We start from the raw sequence: 18,083 nt of genomic DNA, 5'->3' as shown, positions 1-18,083 counted from the left end.
CATTCCTTTTTATGGCTGAGTTATATTCTATTGTATATATACACCACATCTTCTTTATCCATTCCTCTGTTGATGGACATTTAGGTGGCTTCCATGTCCTGGCTATTGTAAATAGTGCTGCAATGAACACTGGGGTGCGTGTATCAAGAAAAGTGTATTTTCTTTGAATCAGCAAATGTATACACCATCTCATGAAATTTTGGAGCCTATTCGGAGAAGAGGTTGTATGAGATTATTTTTTTCTTGAAATTGCCCAAAATAAAACAGACCTTGTTAGTAGGGGCCTGATATGTTCTTTCTTGCAAGAGTGGTAGAGGGCATGAATTCCAGAAGTTGCACTTTTAGCCTTTAATTCCTTGCCCCTCTTTTTTCTCCTAGTTCTGTCTCTCTTCCCATTAACTGTGCCCACCCAGCCACGAGCAACTAAAACCTGACCACAGTGGATAAAAGGAGTGCAAACAATGCTTGGTTTAAAATGGCTTAGCTCTATGCATAATGCTTAAATATGCAAAGGTATTTTGTACAAGTGTCTCCACAGGGAAATACTGTGAACTTACAGTTCTGTCAAAAGCATGCTAATAAAAAAAGTGTAGTATACTCTTCAAATATTTAATAATTGTACTATTGCATTTTTCTGAATACCAGCACATAGAAATTCTGATATCCACAGAGGTAGGCCTTATCTTAAGATTCTTGCTCCTTGCCTAGGACCCTTGGCCATTAATTTCTGATTTTTGATACTAATAAAAATTTCCAAATGCCCAGGAAATGCTTATAAGAAGAGGATTTTCACACATACCCTCAGCTCATGTCGCCACTTAAAAGATCAGCAGGTCCTTTTACTGTTCATCGTTGGATATTTTTAGCTGCTTAGAACCAAGGAATGGTGATAAAGTTACACCTCTAAATCTACCAGGGATGGATAACTTTTATTTAACTATATGACGTTCGGATGTAATGACTGTTTCCTTGTTTTTTACACTTGTAAGTCCTTGGCAATATTATCAAAACCTTCAGAGGTAGAAAGAACTGACAGCAGGAACTCAAGGCATATCGTACTTAAATAGATTCCTGGAAGATATAAGCATGTGATAATATTCAGTGTGATGTTGGCATTTGATAAATCAGATGCAATGAACCTAATTATGTAAAACAGTTATTTTGAATCTATCACTCATCTGAACGCTCTCTAAATCAGAACTTATTTAATTACTAGCAAAGGGAAAGGTAAGGAACTTGCCCACTTGATTCCCTTCCCTTCCTCAAAACATTCAGTGTTTGTTATCCAGACTGAATTCATAGAAGTCTTAGCACTGCCCCACTCCTTCAGAATTGCTCTATTCTGTTGATTTAAATATAAAGCAGCCTGTGTAAAATAAACCAGTAAAACATTTATCTGTTGGCAATTTCAAAACTTTTGCATGGCTTTGTCCTCAAATATACTAGACAAGAATATCAAAATCTTTGGGGTTAGATCATTCTGAGGAAGCAGCCCAATCACTGAGCACTGAAGATGTTGGCTTTAAGATGGCCACTGGTGAAGGCCGGGAAGCAGCAGGACAGAGGGAGAAGTGTCCACAAACACTACCAAAATCAAGGAACTCCAACTCCCTCTAACTTTAAGCTGGAATGGAGGGCTCCCAGTTGGGACGATTCAAAGGCAGTTGACAGTGAAATCCCAGCGTGCCATGTGGGTTATTAGCTTTGGAGAGTTAGCTGAAGGGTCTTTGCTAAAATCATCTGTAGCCTTGTTTGGGTTTTGTGTGTGTCCTGTACTCACCATTGTTAGATAACCGTCTCTCCTTGATGCCCCTTCACTGTCCCTAGATGTCCTCCACTCCATCTGTCCTCGTGGAGATGATTCTCCTGGCATGTCTACTCCTGTGACTCTGGCTTTCCCTCGGACGAAATATTCGCTCTCAGTCAACATCTTCTTTTTCGTGTGTCAACTCAAGCTCTTAGCCCTCACGAGAGTGTTTCCTCTTGCGCAGTTTCCCTGTCCCACAGCACTGCTTCAAAGCCACACCTCTTCCTATACAGTGCAAGAAAGAAAAGGAAAAAAAAAGACACAAATAAGGATTTACGACCACTACAGGCAAATGCTATGTAGCCTTGATTTATAAATTAAACCAGTTTGTGGCAACCATTTGAACTGTTTCAGAGGAAGGTAGACTAAATGCAGATCCTTCCATTTGGAGGGTAAGAGTAAAGGAAAACATAACTTGAAAACCTTTTTCTTTAAAATCTGCTTCTCTCAGGGATTTAGACTACTGTAAGTCCGAACATTTTGGTTCATTCATTGTCCAAGGAAAAACTGCTGATGAGAGAACAAATTCTGGTCCATTTTTCAGGAACAACATCAAGATGGCTTGCCACCACGGCTTATGCATTTGCTCATCGTTTTAAATAAGAATTCCTGTCGTAAAATTTCAGGTGCAAGGACTAAGGGATAATAAGAGCTTTTTAGGTTTGACTTCAATCTGACTGATCTCTTTAATGAGGAAACCTGTTACATTCGTTAGGCTGGGAAAGATGCTGTTTCACTGGCCCTGTTCAATGGGCATTTATCTCAGAATCATTATCATCCTTATACAGAGATCAGGTTTGGGCACAAAGCAAGGCAGCTGGGTGATGCAGATAAGCTGATCAGCTTGACCTCTTCCTGCCATTCATCTGATTTTCTGCAGAGTTCAACATTCCTGTCCCCCCCAGATTCAAATACATCTTGGTTAAAACAAGTTCTGTTTGAATGTCGGTCGGGTCTTACTGTCTCCTTGTCCATTCCTTTCAGCTGGGTCCCGGGCCTCATACAGCAGCCAGCACGGCCACCTGGGCCCGGAGCTGCGAGCCCTGCAGTCCCCAGAGCACCACATAGACCCCATCTATGAAGACCGCGTCTATCAGAAGCCCCCCATGAGGAGTCTCAGCCAGAGCCAGGGGGACCCTCTGCCGCCAGCACACACGGGCACGTACCGCACGAGCACAGGTGTGTATTCAGGACCCTGATGGGGGACCTGCCCACAGAGGGTGGGCCTGTCCACAGAGGGGTGGGCATGTCCACAGAGGGCGGGCCTGTCCACAGTGGAGTGGCCTGTCCACAGAGGGTGGGCCTGTCCACAGAGGGGTGGGCCTGTCCACAGAGGGTGGGCCTGTCCACAGTGGAGTGGCCTGTCCACAGAGGGGTGGGCCTGTCCATAGAGGACGGGCCTGTCCACAGTGGAGTGGCCTGTCCACAGGCTTGTCCATGGACGGGGGCCTGTCCACAGACGGGGGTCTGTCCACAGAGTGGGGCCTGTCCACAGAGGTGGCTTGTCCACTTAGGGGGGCCTGTCCACAGAGGGGTGGGCCTGCTTGGAAGCTTAAAGAACACTCCCTTGTGAAAGGTGTGTGTGTGTGTGTGTGTGTGTGTGTGTGCGTGCGTGTATGTCCTGTTTCCTCAGAAGCATTATGATACACCTGCTTCTCTCGTTAATGTTTGTGATGAGGATAGAAACCAAATATGACTCCACTTTAGCTCCCTGAGTAGATTGTAAATGAAATAAGTGCAGGGGGGTTGTCAGCTCATCTTGTCACACAGGCAAATCGAAGGAGCAGTACCAATTTTTTGTACATCCTTATTAACGTATTTAGTGACTATAACTACTTCAGGGAAGCACGGTCACTGTACAGGACATATAAAGGCATGTGCCTCATGCTGGTAACTTTTTTAATGACACAGTCCACCTGTTTGGCAAGCTTGGTGGGAAGGAAGCATATTTACTAAAAAATGTAGCATATTTTGTAAAGCCAACTGAGAATTTATTTCATACACACTATTAGGTTGAATCATATGAAATTATTTCTGAAAAGTCGGTTATTGGCAGTTGCATATGGTTCATTCAACTGGATCGCTTTCCTGGATTAAGTATATATTTTAACTTGACACAACCTTAGGCCACGTGAAGAAGGACAAGTGTTTTCCAGAACATGAAGCCATTTGCAAAATAACTGGTCAAGTGTCATGATTAAATGTGCTCGAGCACACTTGTCTTAACTGTAAAATCAATATCATCAAGGTACTGAGAACGGCACTTCCGCTAAGGGTCCCATGGCTAAGTTAGCTTAGGAAACATTATGCTGCCGGTCTGCAGACAGTAGAGCTGTCTCCTTCATTTCTAATCATACACATTATCATCCCGGGCAGGGGCCGAGGTATGGGGATGCAGAAGCTCTGGTCCAGGCCTTGGCACCGGGCGCTTCATCTTCAGACTGTTGTAACTTCCAGTTCCCAAGAAGTAGATCATAGCAATTTTGTTAAACTTCATTGTGATACTAACTTATATGTTTTGAAATCCAGGCAAGCTACGTTGCTTTTCTAGCTGATTATTGGTATTTACATTTCAGTATTTCACTGCATCATAGGAGGAAAAGCACAGAATACTCCTTGATTTTACTCTTGACGTTGTAAATGCCATCCAGTGTTAATAGTACATATCTTAGTTCAGGTAGAAAGAATACCCATTTATTCTTCTGTCAGAGTTTCTCTCACCTTCAGCCTGCTAAACCTACTCCAGTCTGAGGCTGGGCTAGTTTAACAGTTAGCTTGTTGCATATTATTAACTAGGGTAATTTTATTTCCACCCACTCCTTATAAAAGACAAAGATAACAATCTCGGTGACATTCAATATCTAATTTGAAGAAAAACTGACAACAAAAGGGATTATGTTGATTCCCTGTTCCATATTCATAGGCTTTTAGAATTAGCTCTCGTTGATAGACTTCTGGAGGTTTAATGAAAAATTAGCTACAATAGGAAAAAAGTATTTCATTCATCGATCTCAAATTAAGGACCAGGACTGATGTTCACACTTAACAACAACAAAAAAAAACAATGACGACAACAAAAGTAGTGTTTTCTCTAAGCCGGGGTTGGCAAACGATGGCCCACAGTCTCAATCCAGCTCGTCACCTGTGGTAGTAGTGCTTGCGCGTTAAAAACGATTATCACATTTTTAAATGGTTTGCGGTCAAAAGATGGATAATATTTGGGGATATGTAAAAGTCATATGAATTCCAAATTGCGGAGTCCTAAACATTTATTGGAATACAGCCTCACCCTTTTGTTTCCAGATCATCTGTAGTTGCTGTCACCCTGCAGCAGCCCAGTTGAATAGTGACAGAGACCATATGGTTGGTTAAGCTGAGAATACTTACTTACTGGCGCTTTACAGAAGTTTGCTGACCCCCATTCTAAGCCATCAGTGGAGAACGAGACTGAATGAATAAATGAGTGTTTTTCTCCTATCTCTCCTCTGAGAGAAGGCAGGAGTGTCGTCTGAGTGCTTCAGAGGGGACAAGCTGTTTGCCCAGCCCTTTCCCACTAATAGTAACCTCTGTCCTGGCCGAGATCTGTTGAGGTGTGCCATCCAGATGCCCAAGACACCCTCCCTGCCCGCATCTTTGAACTTGAGGCACTTTTGAGGAAATATGCTGATTTCCACAACACTATGGAAATTTACAGAAGTCCATGAGTGGTCTCTTGGGGACAGGTGGGGAGAAGCCACGTCTCCAGCTCCTAAGCATAAAGCCACAAGCCCTCTCTCCCTCACCCCTGCTCAGGTTACTCCCTATTTCTATCCTGAATTCATTTCAAGTCCTTACCCTTTCCCAGCTAACCCTGCACCTCCAGGAACTGTCTCTATCAGAACCCACATGTTTGAGAAAATGCTTTTAATACGGGTATATATCTCTCACGTATAAATTACATACATATTATACAATAGTATTAAATTATATCTAGTAAAGGCAAGATTAAACTTCAATAAAGAAACATTTTAAGATTGCTTTCCCAGGAATTCCCTGGCGGTCCAGTGGTTAGGACACCGTGCTTTCACTGTCGGGGGCCCCGGTTCGATCCCTGATCGGGGAACTAAGATCCCACAAGCCATGCAGTGCAACCAAAAAAATAAGTAAAAAAAAAAGAAGATTGCTTTTCTATATCCAGAGGGTTATTTTTCACATCCTCTGTGCTATACACACCCCACACTTAGTGCCACCACCGGTACAGACTTTTAAGAAGCGTCCAGAGTCAGAGCAAATACCCTAATTCCTTGGGAGAAGAGGACAGGTTCTTATGAGGCCTGTTAGACCTGAACTGTTCCGGGGTCACTGGCTTTTGGCTCAGATCGGTGGCCAAGGCGGCTGTTCAGCCTTACCTCTCTGCTGTGAAGTAAGGCCACTGGCCGGAGGTCCTTCAGTTCCATCTGTAGAGCATTTCCAGAGGATACTTCCAGGAGAGTGGGGCAGGGGAATTGAAGGCCACTTGCTGCTCTTGAGGGAATCCCCACTTGGGAGTGAAGTCAAGTGTATTGGCCTTAACAATTTGGGAATTACTGGGTGGTGCTATAGCGTCAAGCAGCTGAGACAGGATGACAAAGCATATAGCATGTCTGCCACTTTCAGCCATGGTTCTCAATGCTTTGAATGTACTTACTAATCCTCAGAACCGCCCTATGAAGGAGGTGCTATTATGATGCTCACTTTACGAATCAGAATACTGAGGCACAGAGACGTTGAGTAATCTGCCCAAGGTCACACAGGTGGTATGGAGCCAGTCTTTAAAGCTTCACACCCAGGCAGTCTTGCCCTGGGACCTGGGCTCTTAACAGTCATCTTGGTTGACCCTGCATTTGTAAAAATCATCATTCAAAAACAAAATAAAGGGCTTCCCTGTTGGCACAGTGGTTGAGAGTTCGCCTGCCGATGCCGGGGACACGGGTTCGTGCCCCGGTCCGGGAGGATGCCACATGCTGCGGAGCGGCTGGGCCCGTGAGCCATGGCCACTGAGCCTGCGCGTCCGGAGCCTGTGCTCCGCAACGGGAGAGGCCACGACAGTGAGAGGCCCGCGTACTGCAAAAATAAATAAATAAATATACACCCATTTTCATCTAGAGAGCGTCAGGATTTCCTGTGTCCTGCGTTAATCAGATAATATCTGTTGAAAACAAACCACGTGCTTGATGGGCTTCAGGTCCAAAGAAGCTTAAACCAACTTTGTCCTCACGCATGCTCATTTTAGTTTCAGAGAAGGACCTAAAATAGGACAAAATAACTGGTAACGGAAGGTAATATATTAAAGGCTAAATGAATATTCCAGACAAAAATGAAGACAGAGTATTAAGAAAAGCACCAAAAAAATAGAACATATTCAAAATTAAGCAAGCAGGATCATTACAAAAGAGAAAAGGACATCCCTCAACTGGTGACACTGGACTCAGAGGCTCAAAAGTAACTCCTTTGAAAGGTCAGCCATTCAAATTAGTTTCTTGGATGCCTGACTCACTTGCTTAGATTTGGCACAAATTCAACTAAACTGAAATAATTTTACTTACTAATATGTATTTTCCTCTCACAGGAAAAACTGGGGAAAAAAACTCCCCTCCTCTTTATACAATTGCAAAATTAAAATGACCTTAACTGTAAAAAAAAAAAAAAAAAAAGCACAGAACAACACATACTGTCGTTTCTTTCCTAGATAACATGTAACTCAAGATTGCACTATACACGATTCCTGCCACCCTCCCAGGTCATCCTTTAGTTTCTCAGCAGGGAGTGGGGCTGTGGAATGGTACCCACTCTTGGTCGCTCAGTGCTTCAGCTCTGCTTCCACCTGGCTCAGGGTCCCGGGCATTATCTCCCGTGGCCACTCTTCTCTCCCATCCCTGCTCAGGCCCATGCTGACCCCATCCCTGGGCCTCCCTTTCCAAACACCACTAAGGCCATCCTGAGTTATAGATTGTACCAGAACTGAGAGATACACTGAGATGACTATACCGAGAAGAGCAGGAAACAGCTGTAGTCCTCGAAGATGAGACAGATTGAAGCTCCCTAAACTTCCCCTCCAAAGGTGATTTCTCAGTTAGCTTCTCCCCCTATACCCAACCTACCGCCATCTTTTTTCCATCCCTCCATCTTGGCTGCCATAGTTACCCTCTCACCCTTGTTACTTTATTATGAAGACTGACTTAGATCCCGATTCAGACAAGAAGCACAGTCTACCTTTGGGTGTTCAAAAAGGTCCTCGAGACAGTAGAGAAGCTGCCCCTAGGGGCACCAGGACAGGACTGAGACAGGAGCCAGCATGGTGGTCCCAGAGATCTAGCAGCACGAGAGAACATAAAAGCGTCACTTCCTGAATCAGCAGTGGTCGCCACTCAACAGGGCTCCCCAGAGGGGACCCTCTTATCAGATCCATCCGTGCTGTCTCCCTGGGCAAGGAGACAGGATGCTGTGGCTGCAGCAGAAGACCAGGCCACTGAGCAGTGAGTGGGACAGTAGAGCCAATATCCCCACCTGCTCTTCCAGGACCATCCACCCAACGTCTGAGTCTTTACTTCTTGCACAATGAAAATCTAAAGAGGCACACTTTTAATTTGGGCGTCGGTTTAAATAGAATATACCTTTTGTCCGGGATAAACCTTGTCCAAACAGAGCTTATATAATAAGGAACACGGCCAGACAAAGAACCTGTGACTCTCATGGATATGCTTATGCTAAAGTCTATTAAGATGACACAGATTTTTATTTCAAACTCAAACATATCAATGACTGTCAACTTAGGAGTCCTTTGATGAACGTAAATACTTGACTCTGACAACCTCCCAAACACATCTTTCTAAACTAGCAAAAATGGCCAACATCGGCTGGGTTGATAGTCACATGCATTTCCTTTCGGATAAATGTGATCCTGAGTGGAGAAAACAAGCTTTCTGTGATGAATGTGTCAGCTTCTAATAAAGAATGAATTAGCGTAGGTACGCTGCAAGGAGAAAACCTGCTAAATATCCTTATGAGGTTGACAAATATTGCAACATAACAAGAAATAAGAATGGGATGAAAATATTTGCCCATATGGAGAAAGCATTTTTTAAAAAACTTAACTTTCTGCAGCAAGAGTCAATACTTCATAAAGTTATAGAGGGATTACATAGAACCTTCATATTCATAAAATTTTATTGCTATTCTTCAATAAAGTATAAATAACATTTTCAATGAAATTCATCTTTTGAGTCCACAAAAGATGTAATAGTAACAGTTTATTACTTATTAAAGGCTGTTACTTCAAATTGTAAAAATGATTGCTTCCCACTGGAGTAAGTCAAATTAGATCCTCCGTAACCTCTTAGTTAAAATTTTTACCTCTTTTAAATCTAAAAAGTCAGGGGCACATGATTACCCAACTGGAAATTTTTAATGAGCCCAGTGATAAATATCATCTTAAAACAAAGAAGAGCTTCCAGATGCTTACCTATATCAATTCACCTAAAATAGTGTAAATACAAAGTAATTACAGCTGAAGGAGAACAGAGTGTTTGCTGGTAGAACAGTCGATAAAATTTAGAAACAGCAACATCGACACCAGTAATCAACATCAACACTAATAATAATCCTGCATTAAATGCCTCCCCCCCACAAACATAATGACATATGAAGTTAAAAGATTATGTTAAATTTACCCTTGAATATTTTTCCATTGAGCTCAGCTTGGATCAACCTGTGCAGAGTGCAGAAAATTGGAAGACATGTATAATTCAGTTCTAGATGATAATACTATTGGGAATATAGTGGATTGGGTGGTGAAGGTTCCTCATCCCTGAAATGATAGAGTTGTTATTATTTAAGTAATAACTTTAAAGGTATATAGGCCATGTTTTTGGACCCATTGTCACCTAAGCCATTTTTATTTTCTGAGCTTGCAGGAGGAATGTTATTTAATCAGCTTATCGTTTGCTTACTTTGTATTTTATAACATGTGTAAAAGTATTTTATGTTTTCATATCTCTCTATGTACAAATATACATAAAAGAAAAGATAAATAATATGAAAACAAAAATACATGTTTTTTCTTTCTTCTGTTGAACCCTGCTTTATATTCCATCTCCCAAGTTTCTCCATGTGCCAGAGTCTTGTATTTTATTCTGTTCTCCTTTTTTTCCATTGTCAGTAAATAATGCATGTAACCATCTATCCTCATCAAAATAGAATGTTTGCTTTTATTAAAAAGGATCTCCCTTCCCTTCTTTCAAACAAAATACAACACATAAAACATCTATTTTTTTTCCCTTTACGCACTAGACCTTTATTTGTGTAGCTCTTCGGAAAACAGATAATTTCATGAGCAGCGTGAAAAGGCGAAGTATCAGGTCAACTGCTGAAGAGGCTACTTTTAAAATCTCCCCGGAGAGGCTACTTTTAAACTCTCCCCAAGGAGACCAGCAGTGTGATTCATTGAGTTGGAAGAGATTATTGAGGGGAGAAGGGGCTGTTTGCAGAGCAGGTGAGAAGAGAGAGGAGTGTTTACAGAGCTGATAAAGCACCTTTTACTTCAAATGTTTGCCATAAGAAAGTTCAGTTGAATCGAGTAATCCTCCAAGGTGGGTGATTTGGTCAACTGAGCTCTAAAACTCAAATGAGAGCAAGCATAGGCCATAACGTCGTTTCGGGTTCCTCCGTGCCATCTTACGAACAACCCGAACGCACTTTTTGGCCAACCGAATATAACAGGACAGAAATTAAGGGAAAATTTGTGTTAAAGAAAAGTCTTTTAATCGTGTGAGCGGTATCGGCTTATCTATATTAATAGAGAGCCACCGTCTGCAACAAACACACCGCAGTCTGAACAGGCAAAAAGGGAGAAATCAGTGTTAACGTGTTGAAATCAGTCTTTTACCTCGTGCTTAAAAAAATAGAAGGTATTACATTCTTACATTACCGATGGCTCGTTTGAGATCTCTTCGTTTCTCATGCATTTTCTTCTATATGATCATATAACCTACCCTTTAAAATAGTGTATTTTTCTCCCCATTTGTATTGCTATTCTGCATTATTTTCCTTGCATTGAGCAGTCTCTAATTTATTTGAATTTGACAGTATCAGTTTGAGTTCTAATTTTATATTTTGAAATTCTCATCGGGTACTCTATTTATTGAGACCTAAAAAAGTTGAAACTTATGGCTTCAGGAATGATACTTCTGAAAGGCCATTTGTCAAGTGACAGAAATGTGATTGCGATTTTTTTTTTTTTCAAATATGATCTTTCTGGAAGTTGTTTACCCGTCTTAAATTTCATAGTCCACTCTCTTTTTTTTTTTTTTTTAGTTTTTTTTTGCGGTATTCAGGCCTCTCACTGTTGTGGCCTCTCCCATTGCGGAGCACAGGCTCCGGACGCGCAGGCTCAGCGGCCATGGCTCACGGGCCCAGCCGCTCCGCGGCATGTGGGATCTTCCCGGACCGGGGCACGAACCCGTGTCCCCTGCATCGGCAGGCGGACTCTCAACCACTGCGCCACCAGAGAAGCCCAATATATTATCATTTTTTTAACAAGAGCGTTTCTTCACGTTTCATTATTAAATCCTGATCTCTGCCATTTTGCCCTCCCTTCCTGTTTATCACTATATCTAATGTATTAATAACAAATAATTTTGCATAGAAAAGGATTTTTTTCTGATATTAGTAACCCTTTTCAGCAAGCTTAAGTGCAGATATTTAGTTCCTGAATGGAAAACATGCATTTATCTGAAAAATGTCAGGATATAGTTAGTTTTCCCCGTTTGCCCTTGATTTGCTGGCTGGCTTTTCACAACTCTTCTAGAAAATGAAATTTTGTTTACCTCTTTGCATTTGTTCTTCCAAGAGCATGGTTATGCCTGGCCTGAATTTTTAACCCCTGTCCCCATGACATAAAGCACATTGTTCATAAATTTTAAAACATGACTTTTAATTAGACATGCTTGTAAAATTTTGGAGACAATCTAAATGCTCCATAAATTGCCTAAAGACGTAAGACAGATTTTCTGGTTGTGAACTTAATGCTTATTAGTCTAATCCAATGACTTTGAAACTTAATCCATCAGGGCAGCCCTCATCATTTCAAAATACTGCTCTTCTGGGAAAATATGCACTTTTTGTTTAGAAAGTTTTCTTAAATATTTTTCTAGTCTTCACCATGTCACAGTGCCTAGTCTCCTAATTTTGGTTATTATAAGATTAAGTATTAAAAGTTCTTTGGAATGAGAAGCCCTGAACTCTGTTAAAATCAGCTCTCATATTAGGATATGTTTCTCCAGTTCACTTTGCAACTTTTTGTCATTCCGACAGGATATCCTTAACTTTTAACATTAACGTTGTTTCCTCAATGTGACATAATTTCTTTTGTATTTGATTTCACATATGTCTTCTAATGAGAGAGAGGATAAAATAAGCTCTATCACCATCCACTATGAAGCTCTCAGAAAGTCCGAGTTGTGGGGTGTGATTTGTAATCAGAAACTAATTCCACGTAGAGCTTGCATGGTAAACGGCCTTATCTAGACACTGGCTGTATTTGGGATATATTCCGATCTACAATGCTAGAAAGTAAAGGTGCTGTCTAATATCGATCATGGCTAAATATCACAACAATTAATAACAGGTCGCATTCTATTAATATGGAAGATGCTATTTTTATTGTATATGTCAACTAAACCTTAGACGTCAAGTATTTCTGAGAACCAGATAAAAATAATGACAGGAAACAAACTCCAAAGAACCAGGAAGGAAACAAAAAACTGAAATTCAGTTTGGAAATAGTCAAACCAATTTTAGTAACTGGTGTCAAATCTTCTCCAAACAATTTAGGCATATTGAAAAGATGCAAATACTTCTGGAAAAGCCAAGTCAACTTCTTATTTTGTTTGTGTTGCAGTTGGGCAGGTCTTCATCTCCTCTCCCATGCCCACCCTTCACCGAATGTATTTGTTACTATGAAAGCTCAACTTGAGAAAGAGGCATATAAAACTCCTGTGGGTGTTTGTTAAACTTTACAAGAACTAGGACAGTCCTGCATTTAATGCTCGAGTACTAACTATGGACCTGTGTTCACCTCCACCCCCATGCATACACATCCTCTCACGTTGCCTTATTTTCTTTTATTTAGGAGAAATTAACCACATTACTAAATTTCTTTCACACCCTGAATAGAATTAATGTAACATCACCTGAGCGAGCACTTTCTGAGTTTTCTCAACCTAAACAGTAAAGAAGTCACTGTACACGATTCCTTAGAAGATGTTCCTTACATTTCTTCTGGGTTTTAGCTCCACACAGAGTTTACATTTCCAATTAACAAACCTTCTCGTGGAGGTTGGTAAGCAGCAAACACACCGCAGATGCGTTTTTGCCCTAGAGTGGAAAGGTTTATTCCTGAAATAGCATGCTAATTATCACTTTAATGGGTAACATCGAATGTGTTAGTTCAAATATGACAGAATTTTTTTTTTTTTTATTCTTTCAAACCCTTGTTTTTGTTTTTGTTTTTGTATGTGTGTAATTTTCCCCCCTGCCTAGACCTGGTTAACCGTTTCTGTGAGCAGGTCCTCAATTTTTTACTTTGTCCCTACTTTCCTGTCCTAGCCCCGTCTTCCCCCGGTGTCGACTCCGTCCCCTTGCAGCGCACAGGCAGCCAGCATGGCCCGCAGAGCGCTGCCGTGGCCACCTTCCAGAGGGCCAGCTACGCCGCCGGCCCAGCCTCCAGCTACGCGGATCCCTACCGGCAGCTGCAGTATTGTCCTTCCGTCGAATCTCCGTACAGCAAATCCGGCCCTGCCCTCCCTCCCGAAGGCACCTTGGCCAGATCCCCATCCATCGATAGCATTCAGAAAGATCCCAGGTGGGTACCAACCTTTTTCTCTTCCCAATCACTGCTAAAGAGGTTTTCAAACCAGGCCTTGTTACTACATGATTTATTTTTGCGTCGCGTTATTGCCTCCATGTCACTGGCTGAGTATGAAAGTGTTGACTTTGGTTGGGTTTTATAATCTTCTGTTTGATTTGGAATATTGGTGTCGATCATAGATCCCTAGTATCTTCTTGGTTCAACAGCAAAGACGATCTTTTGATCAGAACATTTGTAGGTGCTTGAAGGTTTCAGCTATTTGATGAGATGTTGAACAATTTTCTTTCATGCAGTAGAAATGGAGGATTGGGGGGTTATATCATTTGACTTCAAATACTATGGTCTAGGTATTTTCTTGTCTCAGTAGAAGCATGCTTTGTCACGCTGTATGTTTCCATTCATTAGAGTGGGAAGTGGCACACCTACCAGGTTATACTAAAAATTGGACATTTAGAAAACCCTTATTACCTTCATTTTTGTGTCTGAAAATAAACATGAGGCTGAAGTTGATTGGACATTGATTAAAAACTTGAATATAATATATTAAAGAAATTGTTATTATGGAGAAGTATTTCTTTTTTGCTTTCTTTTTTCAACAGTGGTGAAGGATTTAGTGATACTCTACTTCTGAAATTGGAATTGAATTCCTGTAGAGTTCAATGATGTTTTATTCATAGGCATTTGAGTTATGCAGAGCCCCATAAATATATATCTGCATCTGTGAATACTACAGATATATCAGATGCCTGGTATGTCTTTGTAACGGGGCATGTGACTTGAATCTGGCGGTAAAATTCATCTCAAGGAATTTTTGGATATTTTCTCTGATAGAGCACACAAGTGCATGTGTACTATATTGAGGGGTTTGCATAGATTCTTTTGTAAAAAGAAATCACGTCTACATACATAAAAGGCATAATGGGACCATTTTACCAAATGGGACCATTTGGTATTCTTTGAGATCGCTTCTTTAGCACAATTCAAACCTGCTTGGAGGGTTTACGTTAAATATTATATGTGGTAGAACCTCCATTGTAAAGGTGAGTTGTAATAAGTGCTCACTGTTAACTACTAGAAATAAGAAGAATTCTTATACTTACATTGTCCGGCATCCTGCTTCTCTAGATTTTCAGTCGAAACAGGGATCTCTATCGTCTTGGTCCTGAAATCTGCCCCAGATCCTTCAGTATTCTTGGCATGTGTGGGTAGAATGTTCTTCAGATAACAACACCTCAACATTCTCTATTTCTTTCTTTCTTCAATATTTATTATTTTTTTATTCAAGTATAGTTGATTTACAATGTTGTGTTAGTTTCTGCTGTACAGCAAAGTGATTCCGTTATACATATATATGCATTCTTTTTTATACTATTTTCCATTATGGTTTATCCCAGGATATTGAATATAGCCCCCTGTGCTCTACAGTAGTGTCTTGTTGTTTATCCATTCTATATATAACAGTTTGCATCTGCTAACCCCAAACTCCCAATCCATCCCTCCCCCAACACTCTCTATTTTTAAATAATTTTTCTAGACATGCTATTGAAAACATGTAGAAATAGAAGTAAACTCTTAGGAAATGCTAAATAGAAAAATACATAATTGGATTGGCATTGCTTTATTGAACATTGTTTACTTAAATTGAGGCTAAGCATTTAATCTTCAGTGGAAAGGTTTTTAAATTTCATATTAGGGGAATTTGGCTTGATTGGAGCCCAAATTTATGTTTGTCTAGCTACAGCTTCGCTTCTTTATTTTATACTGTGTATTAAATGCATTTTATTTTATTAAATGGCATAGCCTTCTCATTTTATATTACTGTCACTTTTATAGCCTTTTTTCTTCTTTCAGTGTATCATGGCTATTATCTTTTTAAGTTATGGATTATGTGACATATGTTTATTGAGTGCCCACTATAAACCAAAAAAGAGACACCAATAAGAAATGTTAGAATGAATAAGAGTATACTGGCCACTGACCTTTTGTAGGTGTGAACTTATATACAACTCAGTGTTATAGGAATTACAGTTTACTATTTTATTTTTAAGAATGCTAAGCATTGGCTTTAAATATGTGTTAATTCTGAAAAAAAAATCATACCACCATCCTAAGGCCAGGTATAGAATCAAAACAAACAGAACGAGATCTAGAACCAGAACTGAATTATTATGGCTTAATGTAAAAGGAACTAATAATAATAACCTGGCATTATGCAAAATGGGTATATAAAATACAATAATGCCTTTCTTGTAGAGTTTTCTTTTTAATAAAGGAATATGTCAAAGTGTTCAGATTTAATTGAGACAGCCCAAATCTAATCTAAAATTCTAGTCCACAATCTAATGCTTCTTTTATGATAACATCTTTGCATCTTCTTTTGAATAATGAATTTTGGTTCTTCCTAGGTGAATATTACTAGAACAGGTATCTTTTACTTTGGGGGTTCAAAATTGTTTTTTTCAGCATTATAACTTATGATTTAAACTTTTCCAGCTTTTAGATTTCTTTCAAGCTTTTATACATACATTTTTGAAGAGAATTTGTTAAAGTTTTATTTATCATTAAATACCAGACCATGTAAGCCTCTTTGCCATTGCAAACATGTATTTATAGCACATTACAATTCTCAAAGCACTTTTCCTTACATCTTTAACTTAATTCTCCTTTGTGGGAGAAAACCGATATCCCCATATTTTGTGCCTTAAATAAATGGAGAATTGGAATAAATGACCTGTGGGTACACAGGCTAGAATCCACACTTCTAGGACACGGGGCACGTATTGGCATGGGCATTTATATTTCTTTATAAAAAATAAAAAGGAAAAGGAAAGACTATACTCACATCTTTTATGATTTTCTTGGAGGACGAGTAAATGGTAGCACCAGTTTTCTGTGTGTAGGAGTGAGTGAAGGAATGAAGGAAATGATACAAATTGTCTAAATAGGTCTGGTCTCTCTGATAATTGCTTATGGATATGTGGTCTTTGTTTTGTTTTTCCTTTCTTTTCTCTTCTACTATCTGCCTATCTGTCTTATTGCAGACCAGTATCTTTTCTCTATTAAGGAGCTTCAGTGAGGAGTTTTCAAGCAAATCATCCGTTTTAAAATAAGAATTTGAAATCAAGGTAGCCCCAATTCAGTCATTAGACTTGAAACCAGAAACTCCGTTATCTTTTTTTTTTTGATATTTTGATGACATTTATTTATTTATTTAGGCTATTTTATTTTTTAAATTTATTTATTTATTATTTATTTATTTATTTTTTTTTTCCCGGTACGCGGGCCTCTCACTGTTGTGGCCTCTCCCGTTGTGGAGTACAGGCTCCGGACGCGCAGGCTCAGCGGCCATGGCTCACGGGCCCAGCCGCTCCACGGCATGTGGGATCTTCCCAGACCGGGGCATGAACCCGTGTCCCCTGCATCGGCAGGCGGACTCTCAACCACTGTGCCACCAGGGAAGCCCTAATTTATTTTTTTTAATTGAAGTATAGTTGATATACAGTGTTGCATTAGTTTCAGATGTACAGCAAAGTGCTTCAGTTATACATATATATATTCTTTAACACAATTTTTAAAAAATTTTTCTAAGCCATAGGATATGAAAGGATTGGTTCTGAAGGATTAGGTTTCTCTAGCTTACTTGACTGAGTCATACGGATCGGGGCAAAACTTTGGACTCTTCACTTTCAATTGCCCCTACTCTACTCCAGCAAAGAATGCACAGAAACCTTTTATAAAAGGAGATGGTAGGATCTGATTGCCTTTTTAAGTCAGCAATCACTTTGAAAAAAAAATTTATATATATATAATGTTTGCTTTACAGCCACGTTTGCTGAGAACTTTTTATTTGTTAATTGCATGTTATCTTCCATAAAATGTGAATTTCTTAAGAATTATCACAGCTAATACGTTGTTGGTACTATACCAGATATTGAGTTTTATACAGTGCTTTTAAACATGTAGGCCAAATATAAATCTTTAAATTATATGAAAGGACTCATCCCAACTCAGTGATGTTGGGAGTGATACGTCATAGCATCCTTATTTTGAAAATGTGATTGATGAAATAACCAGGAAAAAAGCAAGACTAATGTACCTGGTGTGCTAATGATGCTATAAATGTTCTTGTCTATATAAGAAGAGAAGTTATGACTAAGACATTTACTGACATAACTTAATGTGTAGGTTGCAGCATGAATGGCATCTTTTAATCAAGTTGGATTAATCCCTTTTCAGGGTATTGTAATCCTTGATGTAAACTACCTCAAAAGCAGTTTTCCAAGCCTGCTAAAGGAATCTAACTTACTGTAAACATGATTCACAATAAAATTCTATCTTCTTTTTGTTACGCAGTGTAACAGAGAAATAAATGCAGTGACACATCTTTATGCT

General features: G+C 39.9%; 1 protein-coding gene across 2 annotated transcripts in view; it reads left to right on the top strand.

The window, feature by feature from the left end:
* The window catches only part of CTNND2 (catenin delta 2), a gene marked incomplete at its 5' end in the record, with an annotated part of 935,921 nt that overhangs the window by 551,009 nt on the left and 366,829 nt on the right, over window positions 1-18,083 (top strand). For both annotated transcript variants that reach the window (XM_082650874.1, XM_082650873.1), the window contains 2 exons: window positions 2,792-2,986; window positions 13,430-13,685. In XM_082650874.1, coding sequence (XP_082507000.1) covers window positions 2,792-2,986; window positions 13,430-13,685 — 451 coding nt within the window. The remainder of the gene's footprint in view (window positions 1-2,791; window positions 2,987-13,429; window positions 13,686-18,083) is intronic.

The sequence above is a fragment of the Grampus griseus genome (genome assembly GCF_964374135.1).
Source record: "Grampus griseus genome assembly, chromosome: 3".
In the NCBI taxonomy this organism is placed as follows: Eukaryota; Metazoa; Chordata; class Mammalia; order Artiodactyla; family Delphinidae; genus Grampus; species Grampus griseus.
The sequence above is the reverse complement of the archived record's forward strand: the minus strand, read 5'-3'. Positions and strand labels throughout refer to the sequence as shown.